Consider the following 21,538-nt stretch of genomic DNA (forward strand, 5'->3'; position numbering starts at 1 on the left):
TATGATATACTCTCATCAGTAAAAAGTGTTATTACCTGTGATGTTCTCAATCAAGGATTATGCTCCTATGCCCCAACCCCACTTCACCCCTACCATTGGAAGTCTCTGGTTTAACAGCATATCATGGACATCTTTTGCGGGTTTTTTTTTTTTTTATTGGAGTTTAGTTGATTTACAATGTTGTGTTAGTTTCAGGTGTACAGCAAAGTGAATCAGTTATACATATACATATATCCACTCTTTTTTAGATTCTTTTCCCATATAGGTCATTACAGAGTATTGAGTAGAGTTCCCTGTGCTATACAGTAGGTCCTTATTAGTTATCTATTGTATATACAGTAGCATGTATATGTCAATCCCAATCTCCCAATTTATCGCCCCCCCCCATACCCCCTGGTACCCATAAGCTCATGGACATCTTTTGATGCTGATGAAAAAGAAAGTTATCTTTTTAATGGCTTCATGATACTCTATTTAAAAATAACAGGTAACTTTTATTACATTCTTGTAGTAGAGCACCGTGCTCACCAATTGACATTCATTGTCTCATTGAATCTTCACTCAAATCCTACACGGGAGGGTGATTGTGATTCCCATTTGAAAGATGATAAAACTGAAGCCCAGAAAGATGAAGCAATTTGCTCAGCTGACAAAGCTAGCACCTGGTGGGACCAGGATTTGATCCCAGGTCATCTGACACTAAAGCCCACTGCTCCCATTATGTGTCTGCCATTCATCAGTAAAATTCATTAGTAACCTGGTTGTTGTAGGTTTTTAAAATCTTATTTACTCTAGCATCTAGGTATTTTTCTCATTTATGTTGAAATGATATGCTTTTGTAGAGCAGGAAAGGATCCATCTTGTGTTCTCAGCCTGTCTGTAAAGAAGCAGGAGCTGGGTCAGCTTTACCCCGTATCGTCTACAATCATCAATTACCAATGTGCTTGTGTGTTTCTAAAACAACCTTGAGGTTGCTTGGCTCTGGCGATGCAGCAAAGGACTGATGGATGGCGTTAAGTCGCTGAATTGACTGCCCTTCCCCATTCCGTATTTATTTGTTTATCTGCCCTCTCCCATCATGACCCACCCGTCTGGGAGTTGGCGGAGGGGTGGATTTATGGATGTGCTGCATAGAGCTATGCCTGGAGTTGAAGCCTCTCGCAACAGCTACCAAAAAATGAAACAGAAAACAAAACCCAAAATACCAGGTAGAGCTCCCGGTACAAATGAGTTTCAGGGGTCGTTTTAGAGACACGCAAGCACGTCACTGGCCCCACTTCCCTTCTGACAGACCGAGAAGCCAAGACAGATGATGTGCCTGGAAAATGAGTTTTCCGCTACCGCCCTCTCTCCCCGTGGCGGTCTTGCTGCCTTTTGGCACTTGGCTGTCACCTCGATGTTCCGCCTCCTTCCTCTATGCTCTTGACATTCCACTCATCTCCTTTCGTTCTGGGGCCTGGCAGTCATGTCCTACCTGTGGACAGGGGGAGCTTTCCAGTTTTCAGAGTCCTTTCAGTTTGATCCTCACCACAGAAGGCTGGCTGGGTGGACCCCATGTGATGGCAAAGGAGAGAGTGGTTCATAGAAGTTAAGTGACTTATCTAAAGCCATCTACTAGTAGTTCAACAAATATTTATGGAGTGGTTACTGTGTACAAAGGAAGGGACTGTGGGAAACAGATAATGTGCTCTGGGTCCAGGGGTCACCAGTTATGGATGCCATCTGGGACCAACGTGCCAATACCCTCATTTCTTACCCCCTGTTGTCAGGTCCCATGGAAAAATGTAGCGTCAGTCAGTCGTTTTAAGAGACCAGTATATTGTGCTTGTTGGTTTCTCCTTTACCTCCGTTTCCCCCATCCAGATATAATCTCCATAGGGTCTCTGCTTTGAGATGTCTGCTTTGTTTGTGTCGTTCATTCACTGATTCTCTCGTTCAACATACCACCAACTCTGTGCCAGGCACTGTCTTAGGCGCTCGGAAGAAATAATAGGAAAAAAGCAGCTACAATTCCTGCCTTCCTGGGACTTATAGTCTAGCTAGAGCCTCAGATATTAACTAAATAGTCACAGAGACAAATGACAAATGGCAGCTGTGGAAGGGCTTTGGGAGAAAGGAATATGGTGCTGAGAGCTTATAACGGGGGCCTGCTCCAGGTTTGTGGGACACTGATATGGACAAATGGGGGGAGGGTATGGCTTCATCATTGAGTGAATGTTTTAAAGTCACCTCTGATAGTCGTTAGCGCTGACAACAAAGAATTAACCCCTTTGCGTCCCTACCACCATCATCACTCGCCCGTGCTCATAAGGTGTCTCTCCGCTGGCCTCTTGCCTATTCTCTTGTCCCTCTTCAGGTCTGTTTTCCACATTAAAGCCAGAGAATGTGAACTTGATTGTGTCATGTCCCAGCTTAAAGCCTTCAATGGCTTCCCAGTGCCCTTCAGATGGAAACTAATGTTCTTAATGGGGCCTCCCATGCCCTTGGCCATCTTGCCCCTTCTGCCCCTCTTATACTGGTCATTCTCCTACCCCTCACTGCCACAGCCATACTGGCTTCTCCTTATTTTCTCAGATGCTCAGTGTGTTTACACATATTGTTCCTTCTTTCACTCTTTTCCTACCCATCTTTCACATTTCATGTCTCCTCCAGGAAGGCTTTCCTAACTGCATATTGGAATATATTCCTGGCTACGGGCACCCATGAACCTGTGTATTTTCCCTTGGTTAGCACTTGTCCCAGATTGTAATGATATTTGTATGGGATGATTAGGACGATGTCATGGAGGCATGAGGGCTGGATCAGCATCTGTTTTGCTCTCCACTGTAACCCTGGCACCTGGCACGTGCCTTCCCCCAGTGAGTGTCCAAAGAAAGGGTGAATGGGCTCGTGAAGAAGAGTATAAACATTACAGCTGAAAAGACAAACTCAAACTTTTATAGTCAACTCCCTCAGTGTACAGAAAAGAAATTAGAGGATCAGAGAAAGGAGGTAACTTACCCAAGGTCACACAGCAAGTTAGTGGCAGAGCTGGCCTGGGATCATAGTTTACAAGTCTTGTCACAATGTTATACTGCTTCTCCAGAAACTTCCTCTTTTGCTTCACAACTTTGATGTTCTTTGAGATCTAGACCTATAGCTGAGACACAGTGTGTTACATGGAGAAACTACCCGCATTAAGCATTACAGATTTTGGGGTGAATTCCTAGCTCATTAAAGCTCGTAAGGCCTGAGGATTCATTTGAAACTTTTTTTTTTTCTATAATTGATTTTTAAATGAACTCTAAGGTCTCAACTGAGTACCAGTTCCCAGGCACAGTGGAGCTGGCCATGGCCTCTAGCCTGTGAAGCAAACCCTCAGGCCCCCTTCTCTCTAAATTAGTTCATTCAATTGACAATAAATGGAACCCATCTTTCTAACATCTCTCCTCCCCAAGGAAGGCTTTGTGATGAAGCAGAAGGCAATGAGATGCCCCTCGAGCAACTGCCTACCAAAGGCATCCCCTGAAATCTGACAGGGGAGTGAACATTTCTTCTGCCTCTGGAAGGCTATTTATGCACCTACTGAAGTATGACCAGGACACAGCTCAGAAGTGTCAGATGTTTCCTCTTTGTGAATGGGAAGCGGCAGCTTCACTGCCTTGTATGACACCCTAGAACTGTATAGCTTGTATAAGCTCCCAAATGGTGGGCACTGGGGTGAAAGCAAACTATTCTTAATGGCTGCTTCATCCCAGGACCCAGGCAGCACCAGCAAAGCAACCAGCGGTTCTCCCACCAGGCAGGTGAGACCCGTAGGAAAGGGAGGAACCAGGGTGAAGTCAAAAGACCATGCGTTTAGAGTCAGCCAGTTTGAGTTACCAAGAGCAAGTCCTTTCCCCTCTCTGGAGTCTTGGTTTTTCCTTCTACAAAATGGATCGAGTGTAATGCCTTGTCATTCACTCTCAGAGCGCCAGGCTCCCCTCTAGAGATGGATGATATTTGGGGGAACAAGAAAGGCACAGTCCTTGCCCACATGGAGTTTACATTTGGGGAGGGGAGACAGACATTAAATACATATTTACCTAATCCTTGTTCAATTCTAATTGTGATGAGTATCACTGAGAGGCTAAAATGAGACGTAAATAGTGGACTATGTACTATGTAAAGTGCTGTGTGCCAGACATCATGCCAGATACTTTACATATAAAAATAATAACCACAACAACTTATATGGCATTAATATGAGCCACTTTTTAAAGTGCTCATCGTATATTGACTCATTTAATCCTCATTTAAAAACACTTGTGCTGTAGAAACTACTGTTGTCCCCATTTTATAGATGAGAAAACTGAGGTACAAAGAGGTTAATTTGCCAAAAGAAATACGGCCACTAAGTGGCAGAGGAAGGCCCCAGGCTGTGTGAGCAATTGAGTCTCTACACTGTATGCTGCCTCTCAGGATATGACTGTCTCATTTCATCCTTTCCACAACCTAGTAAATACCATTGTTATTCCCATTTTCCAGATTTGGACACGAAGGCAAAACATGTAAAGGCCCTCTCTCAGTTCCCACAGCTAGGAGGTAGCGGGGCAGGATGCGATCCACACTGGTGCCTCCCGGGAGGCTCGTGAGGGGGTCCGCCCAGGCCCAGCCGCCAGCCTCACAGGGAGCGTGTGACTGCCAGGCGGCTTCCTGATGTCTGTCCTGCCCTGCTCTTGCTCAGGTGTTCCTGAAGAGCGACCGCGTGGCCCGCATGGTGCAGAGTGGAGGCTGCTCCGCCAACGACTCGCGGGAGGTCTTCAAGAAGCACATCGAGAAGAGGGTGCGCAGCCTGCCCGAGATCGACGGCCTCAGCAAGGAGACCGTGCTGAGCTCCTGGATGGCCAAGTTTGATGCCATTTACCGCGGGGAAGAGGACCCCAGGAAGCAGCAGGCCCGGATGACGGCCAGCGCAGCTTCCGAGCTCATTCTGAGCAAAGAGCAACTCTACGAGATGTTCCAGAACATTCTTGGGATCAAGAAGTTCGAACATCAGCTCCTGTACAATGCCTGTCAGGTAAGGTGTCTGTCACCTGGACCCAGAGCTGTGAGTAAAGCAGGGCCACATGATGATTTCTGTGTGCCCTAGGCATCGTTGCTTTCATGTGCATTCCTTGATTAAAAAAAAATTTTTTTTATTACATTTTATAGCTGCATTGGTAAAAGTTGAATATAATCCAGGCTAGAATATATTCAGGTTTTTCTTCTGATTTTTAAAAGAAATTTAAATGTTTTGTGAGCTCCTAAAAATCTCATGGACCCTGGGTATTGTGTGTATTGTGTCTAAGGGGTCAATTGGCCCATGTGTGGAAAGTGCCAGAAGATCAAAATGATGTTTTGTTTTGTTTTTTTAAAGATTATGTGCCTTTAAAATAGGTGGTATTTACCAGTTGAAGGGCTTGTACTTCCTCAGTTGGGGAGACAGTTGGACTTAGCACCTGGTCATCAAGTGAAATTATTTAAAACAGAAAGCTTCCAGAACACCTGAGTTTGTCATACCCATATGTTAGTCACATCATAAATTTCTGAGTGGATCTGAGGTGGCTAGCTGAGGCTCCACTTGGGCCCACCCCAAAAATGAACTTACATTTTCTCTGGATCAGAGTTTGGAGAAGTGAGTACCCTAGATCTTCATTGTCTGCGACCCTTTCCCTGTTACATTTCTTTATTCACCCACTGTTTATTATGTGCCTACTTTGCAGTCTTTGCAGATTTTATTGAATGTTGCTTGGGAGGACTTTTAAAAGGCACATTTGCAGCCCACAGCCCTAGATTCCAGTTCTGCATGCTCAGGGTAGGGCCCAGGAATCTGCATTTTAAACAAGGGCCTCCCTTCCTGGTAATTTTGCTGCCCTTTGCCTTTTAAGAACTATTATAAAAATTCAGCTGTGCCCTGGTTTCCCTGCACCAACTCTGCCCCTAAGGTTGGTAAAATGAAGACACTGTAGTATATTGGCTAAGAGTTGTTCCTTGCTCAGAATCCAGCAGACCTAGGTAAATCTTAATATGACCCCTCACTAGCTTTGAGGCCGTGGGAGTTAGTTAACCTCCCCACATATAAACTTGGGATGCAACTGTTATGACAATTCATGTGTATAAACCCAGAGTAACATGGGGCACTTTATAAATGGTAGCAGTTAAAGTATATTATAGTCTACTGGAAGAGGCAAAAAAAGTCAACAGACAACATCAGAACAGTGCCATAAATGTTTTTTTTGTTTTTTAATTTTTAATGTTTTAAAATTTGTATTGGAGTATAGTTGATTTACAATGTTGTGTTACTTTCTGCTGTACGGCCCAGTGAATCAGTTATACATATACATATACATATATCCACTCTTTTTTAGAATATTTTCCCATATAGGTCATTACAGAGTATTGAGTTCCCTGTGCTATACAGTGGTCCTGATTAGTTATCTATTTTATATATAGTAGTGGGTATTTGTCAATCCCAATCTCCCAATTTATCCCCCCCCGCCCTTCCCCCTTGGTAACCATAAGTTTGTTTTCTACGTCTGTAACTCTATTTCTGTTTTGTAAGTAAGTTCATTTGTATCCTTTTTTTTTTAAGATTCCACATATAAGTGATATCATATGATATTTTTCTTTCTCTGTCTGAATTATCTTCACTTAGAATGAGAATCTCTAGGTCCATCCATGTTGCTGCAAATGGCATTATTTCATTCTTTCTTATGGTTGATTAATATTCCACTGTAAATAAGTAAATGTTTAACATAAGAACTACAGGATTTTGAGGCTTCATTATTCCTGCCTCCATGGCTACCCCCTAATTCAAGACACCCACATCTTTTACCTGGATGACCAGTGTCTACCCAACTGGTAACCCTGCCTCCCTTCTTGCCCCATGATAATGCACCCATCACACACCAACTCAAGTGATCTTTTAAAATTGTAAATTGGAGCATGACATTTCTGTGCCTAAAACCTTCCAGGGGCATCCCATCACCCCTAGAATGATATTCCAACTCGTCACTATGGCTTGAGGAAGAACAGGAATCAGCCCCGATCATACCACTTTCCCTGCGTGCTTACTCACTGGCCTTCTTTCTGTTTCCCCAACACATCAGATTGGTTCTGGGCCTTTGCATTTCCTCTTCCCTCAATTTAGAATGCTCTTTTGCCAAGACCTTTGCATGACTGGCACAGCTTAAATGTCAACTTCTCCAAGAGGTTTTCCAAGACCGCCCCATCTAAAGTTCCCCCTTGCCACACACCTCATCAAGTCATTCTCTTTCCCATTCCCCTGTCCTATTTTTATCAAAGCCTTTACCACTATTTTCCATTTCTTGTTCATCTGTTTTTACCTGTTTATCATCTGTCTCACCATCCCCGCCCATCCTTCACCAAAATGTTGGCCTCATCCGGGTGGCAATTCATCTCTGCCTTATTTGCTAATATTTCCAATGCATGAAACAATTCTTGGCACAAAGTAGGTGTTCAATAAATGCCTATTGAATTAATAAATGGATGATGGCAGTTTGTTTTACCAGGTTAGTAGGGTCTTATCCACCATTGTAGCTGACCCAGAAATTTCTGGATGTTTTACTAAATAGGAATCTGTTTAGCATTTCATTATATAATATATACATTACATTCAAAGGAATTCCTGACACCCTACTTTCTTCTCAGCCCACTTCAATTCAGAGCACTTATTGCCTACCTGAAGGTAGAGAGTTTCTGTGATGGGCCGAGAAGTATTTTGAAATTCTCAAGTAAGTCTCCATATGAAATTAAATTTAATTGTCCTTTTTAATTAAAACGGTACTGCATCCCATGTGGCACTTGTAGAATAGGGTAAACAGGTGGCATTACCATCCATCGCCACCATCTTCTCTACCGTAAGAAGATGGGTTGTCATAGCTTCAAAAAGATTGAAAATCACCCACCTGGGTGATAAGTAATACTCAAAATTACAGAGTTAGTCAAGTGTTTCTAAACCTGCTAGGCATAAAGTGATTCTAGGAATTCATTTTTCTTCTTATTGCAGCAGCTAGCTTATCATGCAAATATTCTGTTCTTGCTCAGACATCAGCGTCATTGGAAAGAGTCTATTGCTATGCCATTCTTACCTTGATGGCTTTGAACTTGTTGAATAGGGTTAAGAGGCAGCACCTTATTTTGCTCTTTTCTCATAAAAAATGAATTAATTCGACGCATATTTTCAACATCTGTTCTATGAGTTAGAAAAAATATAATAAAAGAATCATGTCCTCTCTCCCCAAAATAATGATTGTCCCCTTAGTTAAAAGAGAATTATAAGAAATATAAAGGGAAGTACTTCTTGGGACAGGAATACTTAAGGCATTTCTTCTTATATTTTATACTCACACCTACATCTGATTATTGCTTCAGTGGTTCAACTCAGTAGAAATTAGGACAAAGAGCATATGAACAAGAAAAAGAAACACAAATTAATTATAAATATATGATTATTTTTAACTTCCATGTCTTTAGTCATCTGAGTTATATAATTGTATTGACAAATACCAGAAGTATTTTAAAAGAAATATAACATTGGTAATAATAATACATTACAAATGTTATAGAATTGGGTATTCTCATAACTTACTGGTGGAATAATTTATTATGGTAAACTTTCTGTAGAATAATCTGTTAATTTGCAGCAAAACGCCTTTCTAATGGGCAAACCATTTAACCTGGCAGCTCTCCCTCTAGGAATTTGTTATAAGGAGATACTTAGAGATGTGTACAGGAGTATTAAGTCCAAAGATGTTCATTGCAGCATTTTGTATGACAGTGAAAAAAATGGAAGCAACTTTAATTCCCAGCAGTAGGAGATTAACTACCTAGATTTTGATTTAACTGTATGAGAGAATAGCCTTCAGCCAGTAAAATAGCTGAAGAAGAAAGCTTACCACATGGGCAAATGTTCATGACATATTTCTAAGTGGAAAATCAGGCTATGAACCAGTGTGAAGACATAATCCCGTTTTTATGGAAAAAGTACTGGATGGGTAAAAAATAAAATCTTCACTATGCTTATCTTTAGGGATAGCATTATGGTTGATTTTCATGGTTTTCATTTGTGCTTTTCGGCGTTTCCAAATTTTCTGCCTTAAGCACATAGGTATTTTGTAAATGGAAACAAATAGCAAAAATCTCAACAAAGAAACTATCAAAACAATGGGATAAGCAGAAAATTATCTTCAGCATTGTATTCTAGACTTCATTAGTATACCACCTTGATGATTTTTGCCATTTCCAAGTACTACCTGTGTGATTATTTATTTAATATTCCTAATTAAGCCAACTCCTAACTCACTTTTTAAGCCTATCTTTAGTCTTAGAAGTAATATACGTGAAATCACAGCTTTGGTGTACTAGATCTTTTTAAACAATAGGCATTAAAGTGAAACATAACCATTAAAATAGAAGCTCTTCGCTAGTCTGCCTCTTACATCATTTCACGCCACCGGTGATACAGGAGACATGGCTATGGTGACCAGGGCCTTGAAATACTGACGCTGGTGGGATAGATCCCTCTCACGCCATGCCTGAAAACAGTCCCAGACTGACGAGAACAGATTTCACCTGAAGTCTGTACTTCTCAAACCCTGCAATCAGGTTTCAGAAGTCATAGATTTACTCACTTGCTTTCTCCGAGATTACACTCAGCTCTGCAGAATTCGATCCACTCGTAGGGGCAAAGATACAGAACTGAAAATCGTATGACTTACGTTCACACCCTGCTTGTATTGGTTTTTGTTTTGTTTTATATTTTCTGGTCCTTCTCCTTACAAGACAGAGCAGTTCATAGGTGCTTCCAAATCCAGAAATATGCGTGGTTCCTTGTATGCGTATTGCATTTTAGGGGAAAGTAATCTGATTTCTGGTGCAGCTTTGTGATGGTTCCTATGATCTCTGTATGAGGTGCTGTTAGGAACTGCAGTTTTTATCTCAAATGAGAAATGATGTTTAACAAAGAGTGATTATATCACTTAGCGTATCAGCTGTCTGTTATAACATGAACCATGTCTATCAGTCCATTTTTTAAAAAGGAAGCTTAATAAATGTCTCCATATTTACTCATAGAACTTTTAAAAGTAGATTGTGTTTATTTGAGATTGCATGGGTCTGTCTCTTAGAAGAGTTTGCTCATACTCAACACAATGATTGTAAAATCATTGGAAACCCTTATTATGAAATCAGTGTTGTTTTTATTTTCCTAAACTCTTGAGAGGAAGCAGTCAGTTATGTAGCTATTTGAGCATTTGAGTTAAATTCTAAACCTAACTCAAAAAATGTAGGGTAACCTCTCTGAGAATGGGTGTTATCATCTGAGAAATGAGACTAATATAGACCTGCTTTCCATTTTCATAAAATGCAAAGATGATGATGATGTATTTTAAAAGTTTAAAGAATGCAAAGCACTGTTTTTCCTCATTCCTTTAGTAACCTCCACATCTGGAGTTGACTTAATGACCAGTTAGGTGTACCAGATGTCTGCAACTTCCTACCCCATCTTCTTAATTTTATGAGTTATCCTTAATTGCTTTGTTCTGAAATGCATGGGCATTTCCCCTTGAAAAACACCTATGAGATGTTTTCATTTTCATATATTTTAAAATGAAGATAAATCCTTCTTAGGGAAGCAACCCAGCTAATTTTCAAGGGGATATGGATGAGCACAAGCTAAGAAAGTTAGTTGTTTCTTCATGTTTCAGTTCTGCTTTGTGAGAACAGCATTTCTGGTTGTGCCCTTGGTGATCTCACCTGTAGCTCCTGGAAACATCAGTAGTATGACCCTAACCTTCTCCTCAGACATCATTGGTGTCTCCTGGGCAGCAGGGATAACATACACACTCTAACTAATTGAAGATGACAGTGTTCTCTTCATTTATCTTCTCTCAATTTCTAGAGATTTTTTCACATAATCCAGAAGACTTGACTGGAGGCACATGCAATATAATTTCCCAATCTCTAAACATCTTTGCATTTTCAATATTAAATTCCCCACCATTACTGAACTACTAACTTTCTTAACATTTCCTTTCCTATCCTCCAATCCATCCTTGATGTGGCCTTTGATGATGTGGTTATCTTATTACGGGGCTCTCTGCCTTGGACTTGATTAACCCTTGGCAGCTTTTCTGTTTATTAGACTCTGAGGAGAAACCTCAAATTATCAGCTTTCAGCTGTGACCCAGATTACTGGGTTGTATCTATACCTCATTACAGGGTCTTTCATCTCTATGGAAGTGCATATCTTTTTCCTAATCCAGAAGTTTCCAGAAGATCTGTTGTCTCAGAATTTGCTTCATGGCCAGGCTGTATTTCTTAATCACTTTTCTTGGCCCTCTGGCGCCAATACAGTTCTTTGTACCTAATGGTCTTTCAATAAATATCTATTGAAGAAGTGTTTTAAAATCTGAGGGGGTGGACATGGCAGTCTAGTATTAAACACTTCTATTTAACAACGTACTTTCATTATTCATAAATTCATTCATTTAACAGATGTTTTAAGTACCTGCTGTGCACTAACCACCATGTGTCAGATACTTGGATAAAGCCTAAACTTTACTGTTTTCTCATAGACAAGCCCATGTTCTACCTCCTGGCTGTCTTCCTCCTTGCTCACCACAAAACAACTCCCAATGACTTTTATAGCTTTTGCCTGCTCAGAGTATTGTATTTGTTTTCATTGTATTGCTATGTAAAAATTACCACAAACTTAGTGGCTTAAGAGAGTACCCATGTATTATCTCACAGTTTTCATAGATCAGAAGTCTAGCATTACTTAGCTGGGTTCTCTGCTCAGGGACTCATAAGGCTGGAATTCAGGATCTGACTGGGCTGTATTCTCATCTGTAGGCTCAACAGGGAAGGATCCATTTCCCTGATGCCTCATCTTGTTGATGCATCTCATATCCTTGCAGCTGTAGGAGTCTTCCAAGCCAGCAACAGAGAGAGAGAGAACATCTCTGGTGCTTGAAGTCTCTGATTTCTAGACCCTCTTTTAAAAGAGGGTCTTAATCACCTGATTAAGTTGGCCCTGTCCCGGATAATCATCCTTTTCTATTAAAGTCAACCGACTAAGGACTTAAATTACATCTGCAAAATCTCTTCACTCTTGTCATATATTATCGATTAGAAGCAACTCATAGAGTCGCCCACCCTCAAGGGGAGGTGAATAGGGTGTGACTCACTGGGGATCATCCTAGGGTTTTGGCCACAAGTGCTTTTCCCCCATCCCAGTGTTCTTCTTAGAACTCCTTCCAGTATCCATTTAAATGTAACCTTTTAAGAGAAGCCCTCCCTTATCATTCTGCCTAAAATTGGATTCTCCTTGTTTTTGGTTTTTTTTTTTTTTCTGTAACAGTCCTTGTTTATTACCATCATAGAACTTCACACAGTCTGAAATTACCTTGCATACTATTCGTTCTCTTATTGTCTGTCTCCCCCTCTTGATTATCTCTTTAAGAGCAAGGACCATGTCTGTTGCATTCACCACTATGCGGCCAATACTTATCACAATCCTAGGCACACAATAGATGTTCAGCTAAATACTGACTAAATTAGTAAATGCAGAGGCCAAGGCATTAGTGGTCTCCTGAGGCTTAAATGCCCACATTCCACAAAGGTGTGTGTTTGGTCGTTTGTTTCTCTTGAGTCAAAGTGCAGCAATGGAGCAGGCATGTCAATCTGAGACCTAAATCAACCTGCTGATTCTCTTATTTTATAGTGTGGATTTCACCTGAGGTTCACGGTATGTCTCTAGCCATAAACTTTCCCTCTGGTCACAGCCTGTCTCTCGCATCACAAGGTTGGCGGAAGAGGTACAGAAATTAAATCTGGTCTTTCCAGCGTCACGTGCTGCCTCTAACAGTCATTAAATATTTGATGGACTGCTGGTTTTCAATGGCTTTGCTTGCCAGATGTACTTTAATTTCAGCATTCTGGAGATAAGGAACGAGATCAAGATGTATCCACCACATGAACATGTTCTACTCTGTTAGCAGGAGCAAAATTAGAGGGCATTAAAGATGTGGAGGGCACAGGGCCAGAGAGCAATATTTAATTTCCCAGAGCAACAATTTTCTGATGACCCCATCATGACTTTTCATCTTACTTCTCTATCAGTTTTTCCTAGAACACATGGCCAGATATTTCTGTCTAACTGTACCTGCTATTATGGAGAGACAGACTGCAATGAAAAGTTGAAATTGAGAGGCAGTGGGAATTGGGTATTTTCTATGCAGGCTTCGAAACTGCTGTAGACATTTTAGAAAGCTCTTCACTTTGTTGCCAAAATGGAATTATAAATATACTCTTTTATTTGAAGTCCTTTTATAAGCATTGAACCACAAAATTGTAATCAGAGGTGTACTTTCAGAAAAGGACATACAGAAATAGTATTTTCTGCTTTTGCCACCGCTCACCCGATGATGGAAGCTATTATAAACCATCTAACACAGCTATGCCCAGGGAGATATCTGACAAGCCTTCTGACATACTTCACCAACCCAGACTCCTCATGACCATTATTTGAATTTACCTTCTTCTTCTTCTTCAATGATTCAGACCTACAATTAGCAGAAACTTGGGTAATAGAGGGTAGTGCACTGATTAATTTTTGTTGTTAACCTCTTTTGTTTTAACCCTTTCTGAAAGTGTGCATAAAATATCATAGCTCTCTTTCCTGCCCAGCTTGTGAGTGATTCTGCATGTCTTTCATGGTGGACTTTTATTCAGGGGAGGCCTCCCATCTATGTCCTGACCTCCAGTTTGAATAGTAATAATGCCTACCAGATATGAAGCCTTGACCACGTGCCAGGCACTAAGCCTAGTACTTTACATATATTATCATATTTAATCCTCATAATAAGCCTGTAAGCTAGATAATTTTACCCACATTTTAATAAGCAACCTAAAAAAGAGAGAGAGAAAGAAGGTAAACAGTTTTTCCAAGGTCAAGCAGCCAGTCAGCAGCAAAATCAGGATTTGAACTCAAGGTTATACGACTTTAAAATCATCTCTTTCACATAATTGCTGAAAAGAGTGGCGATTTTCCATCGATATAGAAGGTTCTGGAGAGTAAGTAGTAAGTTTATTGGTTCTACCTGTATTCTAGGAAGACAGGTATGTGTGTGTTGTACTCAATCTTTTAGGAGTCTCTTTTTTATATAGCCTGTTTTTTTTTTCAGGTTTTTAAAAAAAATATCTTTATTGGAGTATAATTGCTTTTCAATGTTGTGTTAGTTTCTGCTGTAAAACAAAGTGAATCAGCTATATGTATACATATATCCCCATGTCCCCTCCCTCTTGCGTCTCCCTCCCACCCTCCCTATCCCACCCCTCTAGGTGGTCACAAAGCACCGAGCTGATCTCCCTATGGTATGCAGCAGCTTACTACTAGCCATCCATTTTACATTTGGTAGTGTATATATGTCAGTGCTACTTTCACACTTCGTCCCAGCTTCCCTTCCCCCCTCCTTGTCCTCGAGTCTGTTCTCTACGTCTGTGTCTTTATTCCTGCCCTGCCACTAGGTTCATCAGTACCATTTTTTAAAAACTCCTTATATGTGCGTTAGCATATGGTATTTGTTTTTCCCTTTCTGACTTACTTCACTCTGTATGACAGACTCTATGTCCATCCACCTCATTACAAATAACTCAATTTCGTTCCTTTTTATGGCTGAGTAATATTCCATTGTATATATGTGCCATCTGTTGATGGACATTTAGGTTGCTTCCATGTCCTGGCTATTGTAAATAGTGCTGCAGTGAACATTGTTTTACATATATCTTTTTGAATTATGGTTTTCTCAGGGTATATGCCCAGTAGTGGGATTGCTGGGTCATATGGTAGTTCTATTTGTAGTTTTTTAAGGAACCTCCATACTGTTCTCCATCGTGACTGTATCAATTTACATTCCCACCAACAGTGCAGGAGGGTTCCCTTTTCTCCACACCCTCTCCAGCATTTATTGTTTCTAGATTTTTTGATAATGGCCATTCTGACTGGTATGAGATGATACCTCATTGTAGTTTTGATTTGCATTTCTCTAATGATTAGTGATGTTGAGCATCTTTTCATGTGTTTGTTGGCAATCTGTATGTCTGCTTTGGAGAAATGTCTATTTAGGTCATCCGCCCATTTTTGGATTGGGTTGTTTGTTTTTTTGATATTGAGCTGCATGAGCTGCTTGTATATTTTGGAGATTAATCCTTTGTCAGTTGCTTCATTTGCAAATATCTTCTCCCCATTCTGAGGATTTTCTTTTCATCTTGTTTATGGTTTCCTTTGCTGTGCAAAAAGCTTTTAAGTTTCATTAGGTCCCATTTGTTTATTTTTGATTTTATTTCCATTACTCTAGGCGGTGGGTCAAAAGGATCTTGCTGTGATTTATGTCATAGGGTGTTCTGCCTATGTTTTCCTCTAAGAGTTTTATAGTGTCTGGTCTTAGATTTAGGTCTTTAATTCATTTTGAGTTTATTTTTGTGTAAGGGAGTGTTCTAATTTCATTCTTTTACACGTAGCTGTCCAGTTTTCCGAGCACCGCTTGTTGAAGAGGCTGTCTTTTCTCCACTGTATATTCTTGGCTCCTTTGTCAAGGATAAGGCGACCATACGTGCATGGGTTTATCTCTGTAGCCTGTTCTTTTTTCCCTAAAATTTGTTGGAGGAAAAGGAAGGTCAGCTGAGGCTCGGTTCTGTGTATTTTCTTTTCTCTCTTTTAAAAATGTTTATTGGAGTATAGTTGATTTATAATGTTGTGTTAGTTTCAGGTGTACAGCAAAGTGAATCAGTTATACATATACATATATCCATTCTTTTTTAGATTCTTTTCCCATATAGGTCATTACAGAGTATTGAGTAGAGTTCCCTGTGCTATGTAGTAGGTCCTTATTAGTTATCTATTTTATGTATAATGGTGTGTATATGTCAATCCCAGTCTCCCAATTTATCCCTCCCTCCTGCTTACCCCCTGGTAACCATAAGTTTGTTTTCTACATCTGTAACTCTGTGTATTATATTTTCTAATTAGGATTTTAGTGGATGTGTCTGACCGATAAAGTTTATGCTTGCTTCACTCATTTAGGTTCTACTGTATCAGTACAAGTCTTTCCTGATTTCATTTTTGAAAACGTACTTAAAGCCCCACAGTGTTCAGCAGGTAGTGAAGAACAGGAAGTGCTTGTCTTTCTTGTCTTGTCCTTGCTAGTGCGTGATCGAGCCAATTGGATGACTTGAAAACATGACTGCTTTGTGTCTTGCATCATGAGCATCTTCCTGTCAGGGCCCAGTGACCCCAGAATTAGAACAAAGTTGCTCTTTGGAGAAAGAACACCCAAAGAAGCGGTGCATGAACATTCACATTACAAAGGTGTTAAGTGAAGAATTAAACCAGGGGTTGGTAACTATTTTAGGCTTTGTGGGCTCTGCAGCCTGTGTAGGAACTACTTAATTCTGTCATTGTAGCGAAAGCAGCCATGGACAATATGCAAAGGAGTGGGCATGGCTGTCTGTGTTCCAGTAAAACTACGGGCAGCTGGTGGATGTGACTCAAGGGCTGCAGTTTGTCAACCCCTGAGTTAAATCATATATCACATCATAACAGAAAGAATTCTTTACTTTCCACAGAGTGGCCCTATGAATATGAGATGTAGCTTTTCAACCCAAAAGGTTTTAACGTAAAACTTAGCCTGGCAATTCTGTGAACAGTGAAAAGTAATGGTGGTTTACAGTGTTGGAACTGAAGACAGTCATTACATAACACAGAAGTCAAGTGTGTTCTGTCAGATTCTTAATATACTAGACTCATCACAGTCTTTTTTTCTTTTTGATCGGTTGATTTTATAAGAGAAAAGTGCATTTTAATAAAGAAAGAAGTCAACGGTGAATTTACCTCACCACTGTACGTCTTGGACAAGTCACTTCCTTAAGCACCAGTGTGCTTCTCTGTAGAATGAAAATAACAACAGAATGTGCTTTACTGCATTTATTGTGATGCCATGATAAGTTAATGAATAGATCACTTAGCACCGTGCTTGGTATACACACATTTTTAAACTATCATTATTATTTGTTATCATAATTTATTATTACTGCCACTTGAGCCAAGATTTTGTCCATCATTACGGTTGGTCTTTATAGAATTTCACAGCTAAAACTTTCAGCGTAGTTATAATTTAACTCTAGGATTGGACAGAAAGTAAACATTGAACAACATTGGTTGAAAAAAATAGCACTCTAAAGTTAGAGATTTGGGGTTGCTTTTTCACTCTGCTACTTTGTGTTCATGAGTCAGTCATTTAACCTCTCTGAGCCTCACCTTTTGCATAAATAAAATGAGAATAATGATAGTACCCACCTAGGAAGATGGTTGGTGCTACTTATTATTAGCCACCATTAATGAATCTAATTCCTGTGCCTTAGGAAAGTTCCATTCTGTTGAATAATGATGTTTAGGATTGGGCTGGTTCTCTGAAATCAGTTCTTGAAATCAAACAATCAAATCACGCTAAGGAAAAATCTGAAGAAGCCTAACACAATGTCCTTGCCTTCAAGAAGTATACAGTGTAGTTAAGGGACAAACCTAATATGCAAGCAAAATCCATCCACAATACAAAGTCATTATGTGACAAAGTAGTCAATTGTAATGTATAGAAGCAGCATGATATGGTAGAGATATGTTTATAGACACATCCGGGTATGAATCAGGCTCAGTTACTTACTATTATCTATTTAACCTTTAGCAATTTCATTAACATCTCTATAAAGCAAGGATATCAATAGCCACCAGGTAGAAATAACAGACTGCCGCGTGCTAGAGATTCAGTGAACAGTAGCCTGAGTTGGTCATGGTAGTTAACGGCAGTGGTGATACAGCAGTGGAGGTGGTGGCAAAGGGATGTAAGCTTCAACAGCTGCAGGACTTTGGAGATCTCAGATAACAGTGGGATTTGATTGGTCAGGAGCCACTTGATAGAGGAGGTACTAGCTGAGTTGGGTTTGAATGATGTGGATATGGTTTAGGCTGAATGAAGAGAGATTATCTGAGATGTCTATTATCCTTTTTTGTCCAGTGAGAGACCAGAGAAGAGAAGAAATTGTATCATAAAGATAACATGGCTGATTAAATAATTAGTCCCAATTCCTCACTCACCTGTATTTAGAATGAAACATCCTGCCATTCTTTATGGGTTTAAGTAAATTTATCCACCTCTTAACTTTGGGCCCAGCCATCACATTTGCTTTGTCAATGGGCTGTCATCAGAGTTGAAAAGCAGAGGACTTGAAATATGCTTATATATGTGGTTTTGCTGCCATTGCATTTTGGTGATCTCCCAAGAGAAGAATGTGCCTCAGGTTCACTCCTGAACACTCCTCCAGCCTGGGCCTTAGAATCAGGCTGACCAAAAGGTTCGTTCGGTTTTTTCCGTGAGATGGCTCTCATAGCACTTAGTTGTCTTTAACTTCATTCGAAACAATTCTGTTAGATTGTATTGTGACAGCTGTCATATCAGTGTGCATTTTAAAAAAGACATCAAAATTGGTGAATTTTTGTGTAGCCATTTTAATATTGAAGATGGAAGAAAAAAAGCAACATTATCAGCATATTATGCTTTATTATTTCAAGAAAGGTAAAAACGCAACCGAAACGCACAAAAAGATGTGTGCAGTGTATGGAGAAGGTGCTGTGACTGATTAAACATGTCAAAAGTGGTTTGCGAAGGTTCGTGCTGGAGATTTCTCGCTGGACGATGCTCCACAGTCGGGTAGACCGGTTGAAGTTGATAGCGATCAAATCGAGACATTCATTGAGAACAATCAACATTATACCACACAGGAGATAGCCCACCTACTCAAAATATCCAAATCAAGCGTCAAAAATCATTTGCACCAGCTTGGTTATGTGAATCGCTTTGATGTTTGGGTTCCCCGTAAGTTAAGTGAAAAAAAACCTTCTTGACTGTATTTCTGCATGCGATTCACTATTTAAACGTAATGAAAACGTTCCGTTTTTAAAACAAGTTGTGACGGGCGATGAAAAGTGGATACTGTACAATAATGTGGAACGGAAGAGATCGTGGGGCAAGTGAAATGAACCACCACCAACCACACCGAAGGCAGGTCTTCATCCAAAGAAGGTGATGCTGTGTATATGGTGGGATTGGAGGGGAATCCTCTATGATGAGCTTTTTCCAGAAAACCAAATGATTAATTCCGAGTACTGCTCCCAGTTAGACCAACTGAAAGCAGCACTCACGAAGAGCGTCCAGAATGAGTCAACAGAAAATGCATTATCTTCCATCAGGATAATACAAGACCGCATGTTTCTTTAATGACCAGGCAAAAACTGTTACAGCTTGGCTGGGATGTTCTGATTCATCTGCCTTATTTACCAGAAATTACACCTTCAGATTTCCATTTATTTAGGTCTTTACAAACTTCTCTTAATGGAAAAAAATTCAATTCCCTGGAAGACTGTAAAAGGCACCTGGAACAGTTCTTTGCTCAAGAAGATAAAAAGTTTTGTGAAGATGGAATTATGAAGTTGCCTGAAAAATGACAGAAGGTAGTGGAACAAAAGGGTGAATACATTGTTCAATAAAGTTCTTGGTGAAAATGAAAAACGTATCTTTTATTTTTACTTAAAAACCAAAGGCACTTTTTGGCCAACCCAATATAATATACATGGAACAGAGCTGAACTGAACCCACAGTGTAGAACCAAGCCCAGCCAACTCTCAGTCTAAAGCGACACACAGTCTAAAGCTTATAGCCAAGCCTAGTCTAGATCAGCAGAACCCCAGGCCAGCTCACAGACTCATGAACACAACAACAAACATTGATTTGTGTTAAGTTACTGAGTTTGGGAGTGATTTGTCATGCAACATTATCGTGGCAATAGCTGACTAACACAAACAACATTTGAAATAAGTATACATTATAAGTAGTAGATCACTAGTAAGATACGCTATATACTGTGTAACTGCATCTTGTAAATCCTCAGGTATAGTGGGGTTCTATATAAATTACTAATTTTTCTTCACTATTTCAACTGCTTAATCCAGAATCTCCTCTTTTGCCTGTCTCATTTTCTATTTTCAACCTGAGTTGAACTTTTCAAAACTTTACTGATGTGCTGGCTTCCTGGTGTCAATGTTAATATGGTAACTTTAAAAAGCTCCTTCTATGAAACAGGAAAGAAGATAGGTTGGCTGGGGTATATAATTGAGAAATAAAGCTGTGTCATTTTACTCATTATCCAAGAGTGAGGGTAGAGTCTGACTAGTTTTGGGAACTGGGCAAGTGAACAGGAAGTCTGAAATCCCCCTTTATTAAAGAGGCCAAGGCAAGTTAATAAGGATTGTTAGAAATCTGCACAGTCCTTGTCCTTTTTTTAAATTTATTTATCTTTATTTATTTATTTTTGGCTGTGTTGAGTCTTCGTTGCTGCGCATGGGCTTTCTCTAGTTGCAGGGAGCAGGGGATACTCTTCGTTGCAGTGCGCAGGCTTCTCATTGTGGTGGCTTCTCTTGTTGCAGAGCACGGCCTCTAGGCCCTTAGGCTTCATTAATTGTGGCATGAAGGCTCAGTAGTTGTGGCTCGCGGGCTCTAGAGCACAAGCTCAGTAGTTGTGGTGCACGGGCTTAGTTGCTCTGCGGCATGTGGGATCTTCCCGGACCAGGGCTCGAACCCGTGTCCCCTGCATTGCCAGGGGGATTCTTAACCACTGTGCCACCAGGGAAGTCCCCAGCCCTTGTCTTTGAAGGGGTGCATTTATTTTACTGTTGCCAGGATGCCTGTATCCGTTGCCGATTGCTGCATAACAGCTCTCAAACTCAGTGGCTTAAAAGAGTGAGCATTTATTGTTGCTCACAAGTCTACAAATGAGCTGGGTGGCTTCTCTGGTCTTGGGCTCGCTTATGTATTTATTGTCAGCTGTGGGTCTGGTGGGAAGTTTTGTCCTCTTTGGGGATGAGTCGACCGTAGATGGATTAGGATTGACTTTGGCTGGGATGACTTGGTTATCCTCCATGAGGTCCCACTCCCTGGACTTCTTCACGTGGCTGCTAGACAGGGTACCAAGCGAGAGGGCGGAAGAGTGCAAAGCCTCTGGAGGTCTTGGTTCAGGGCTGTCACACTGTCACTTCTCTTAGCTAGAGTAAGTCACAAGTTCAGCCAAGATTCAAGAAGAGGAGAAGCAGACTCCGTCTCTTGATGGGAGGAGCTGCAAAGTCACATTCCAGATGGTGTGGCTACAATCAGAGTGAAGGATCGTGGCCACCTTTGAATCTGCCACAGCTATTGTTGGCATCAGTGTTACTAACACGCCCTAGCATTCAACTGTTTAAACCAGTATATGTGCAACATACTTTACCCATTTCCTTTGATGAATACAATAATAATATTTTTATTGCTATAGTAAAAAGAAATACCACATGTAACAGCAAATTAAGCCGGAAGGTCATTGACCTCTACTATTGAAACGTGAAGCAAAAATTTTAAATGCAGAAGTATTTTTG

At 40.5% G+C, this 21,538-nt stretch overlaps 1 protein-coding gene across 14 annotated transcripts in view; it reads left to right on the forward strand.

Moving 5' to 3' along the window:
• The window catches only part of CADPS (calcium dependent secretion activator), a 482,411-nt gene that overhangs the window by 116,628 nt on the left and 344,245 nt on the right, over window positions 1-21,538 (forward strand). For all 14 annotated transcript variants that reach the window (XM_057554533.1, XM_057554534.1, XM_057554535.1 and 11 more), the window contains exon 3: window positions 4,706-5,038. In XM_057554533.1, the coding sequence (XP_057410516.1) occupies window positions 4,706-5,038 (333 nt within the window). The remainder of the gene's footprint in view (window positions 1-4,705; window positions 5,039-21,538) is intronic.

This window comes from Balaenoptera acutorostrata, chromosome 10 (genome assembly GCF_949987535.1).
Source record: "Balaenoptera acutorostrata chromosome 10, mBalAcu1.1, whole genome shotgun sequence".
Lineage (NCBI taxonomy): Eukaryota > Metazoa > Chordata > Mammalia > Artiodactyla > Balaenopteridae > Balaenoptera > Balaenoptera acutorostrata.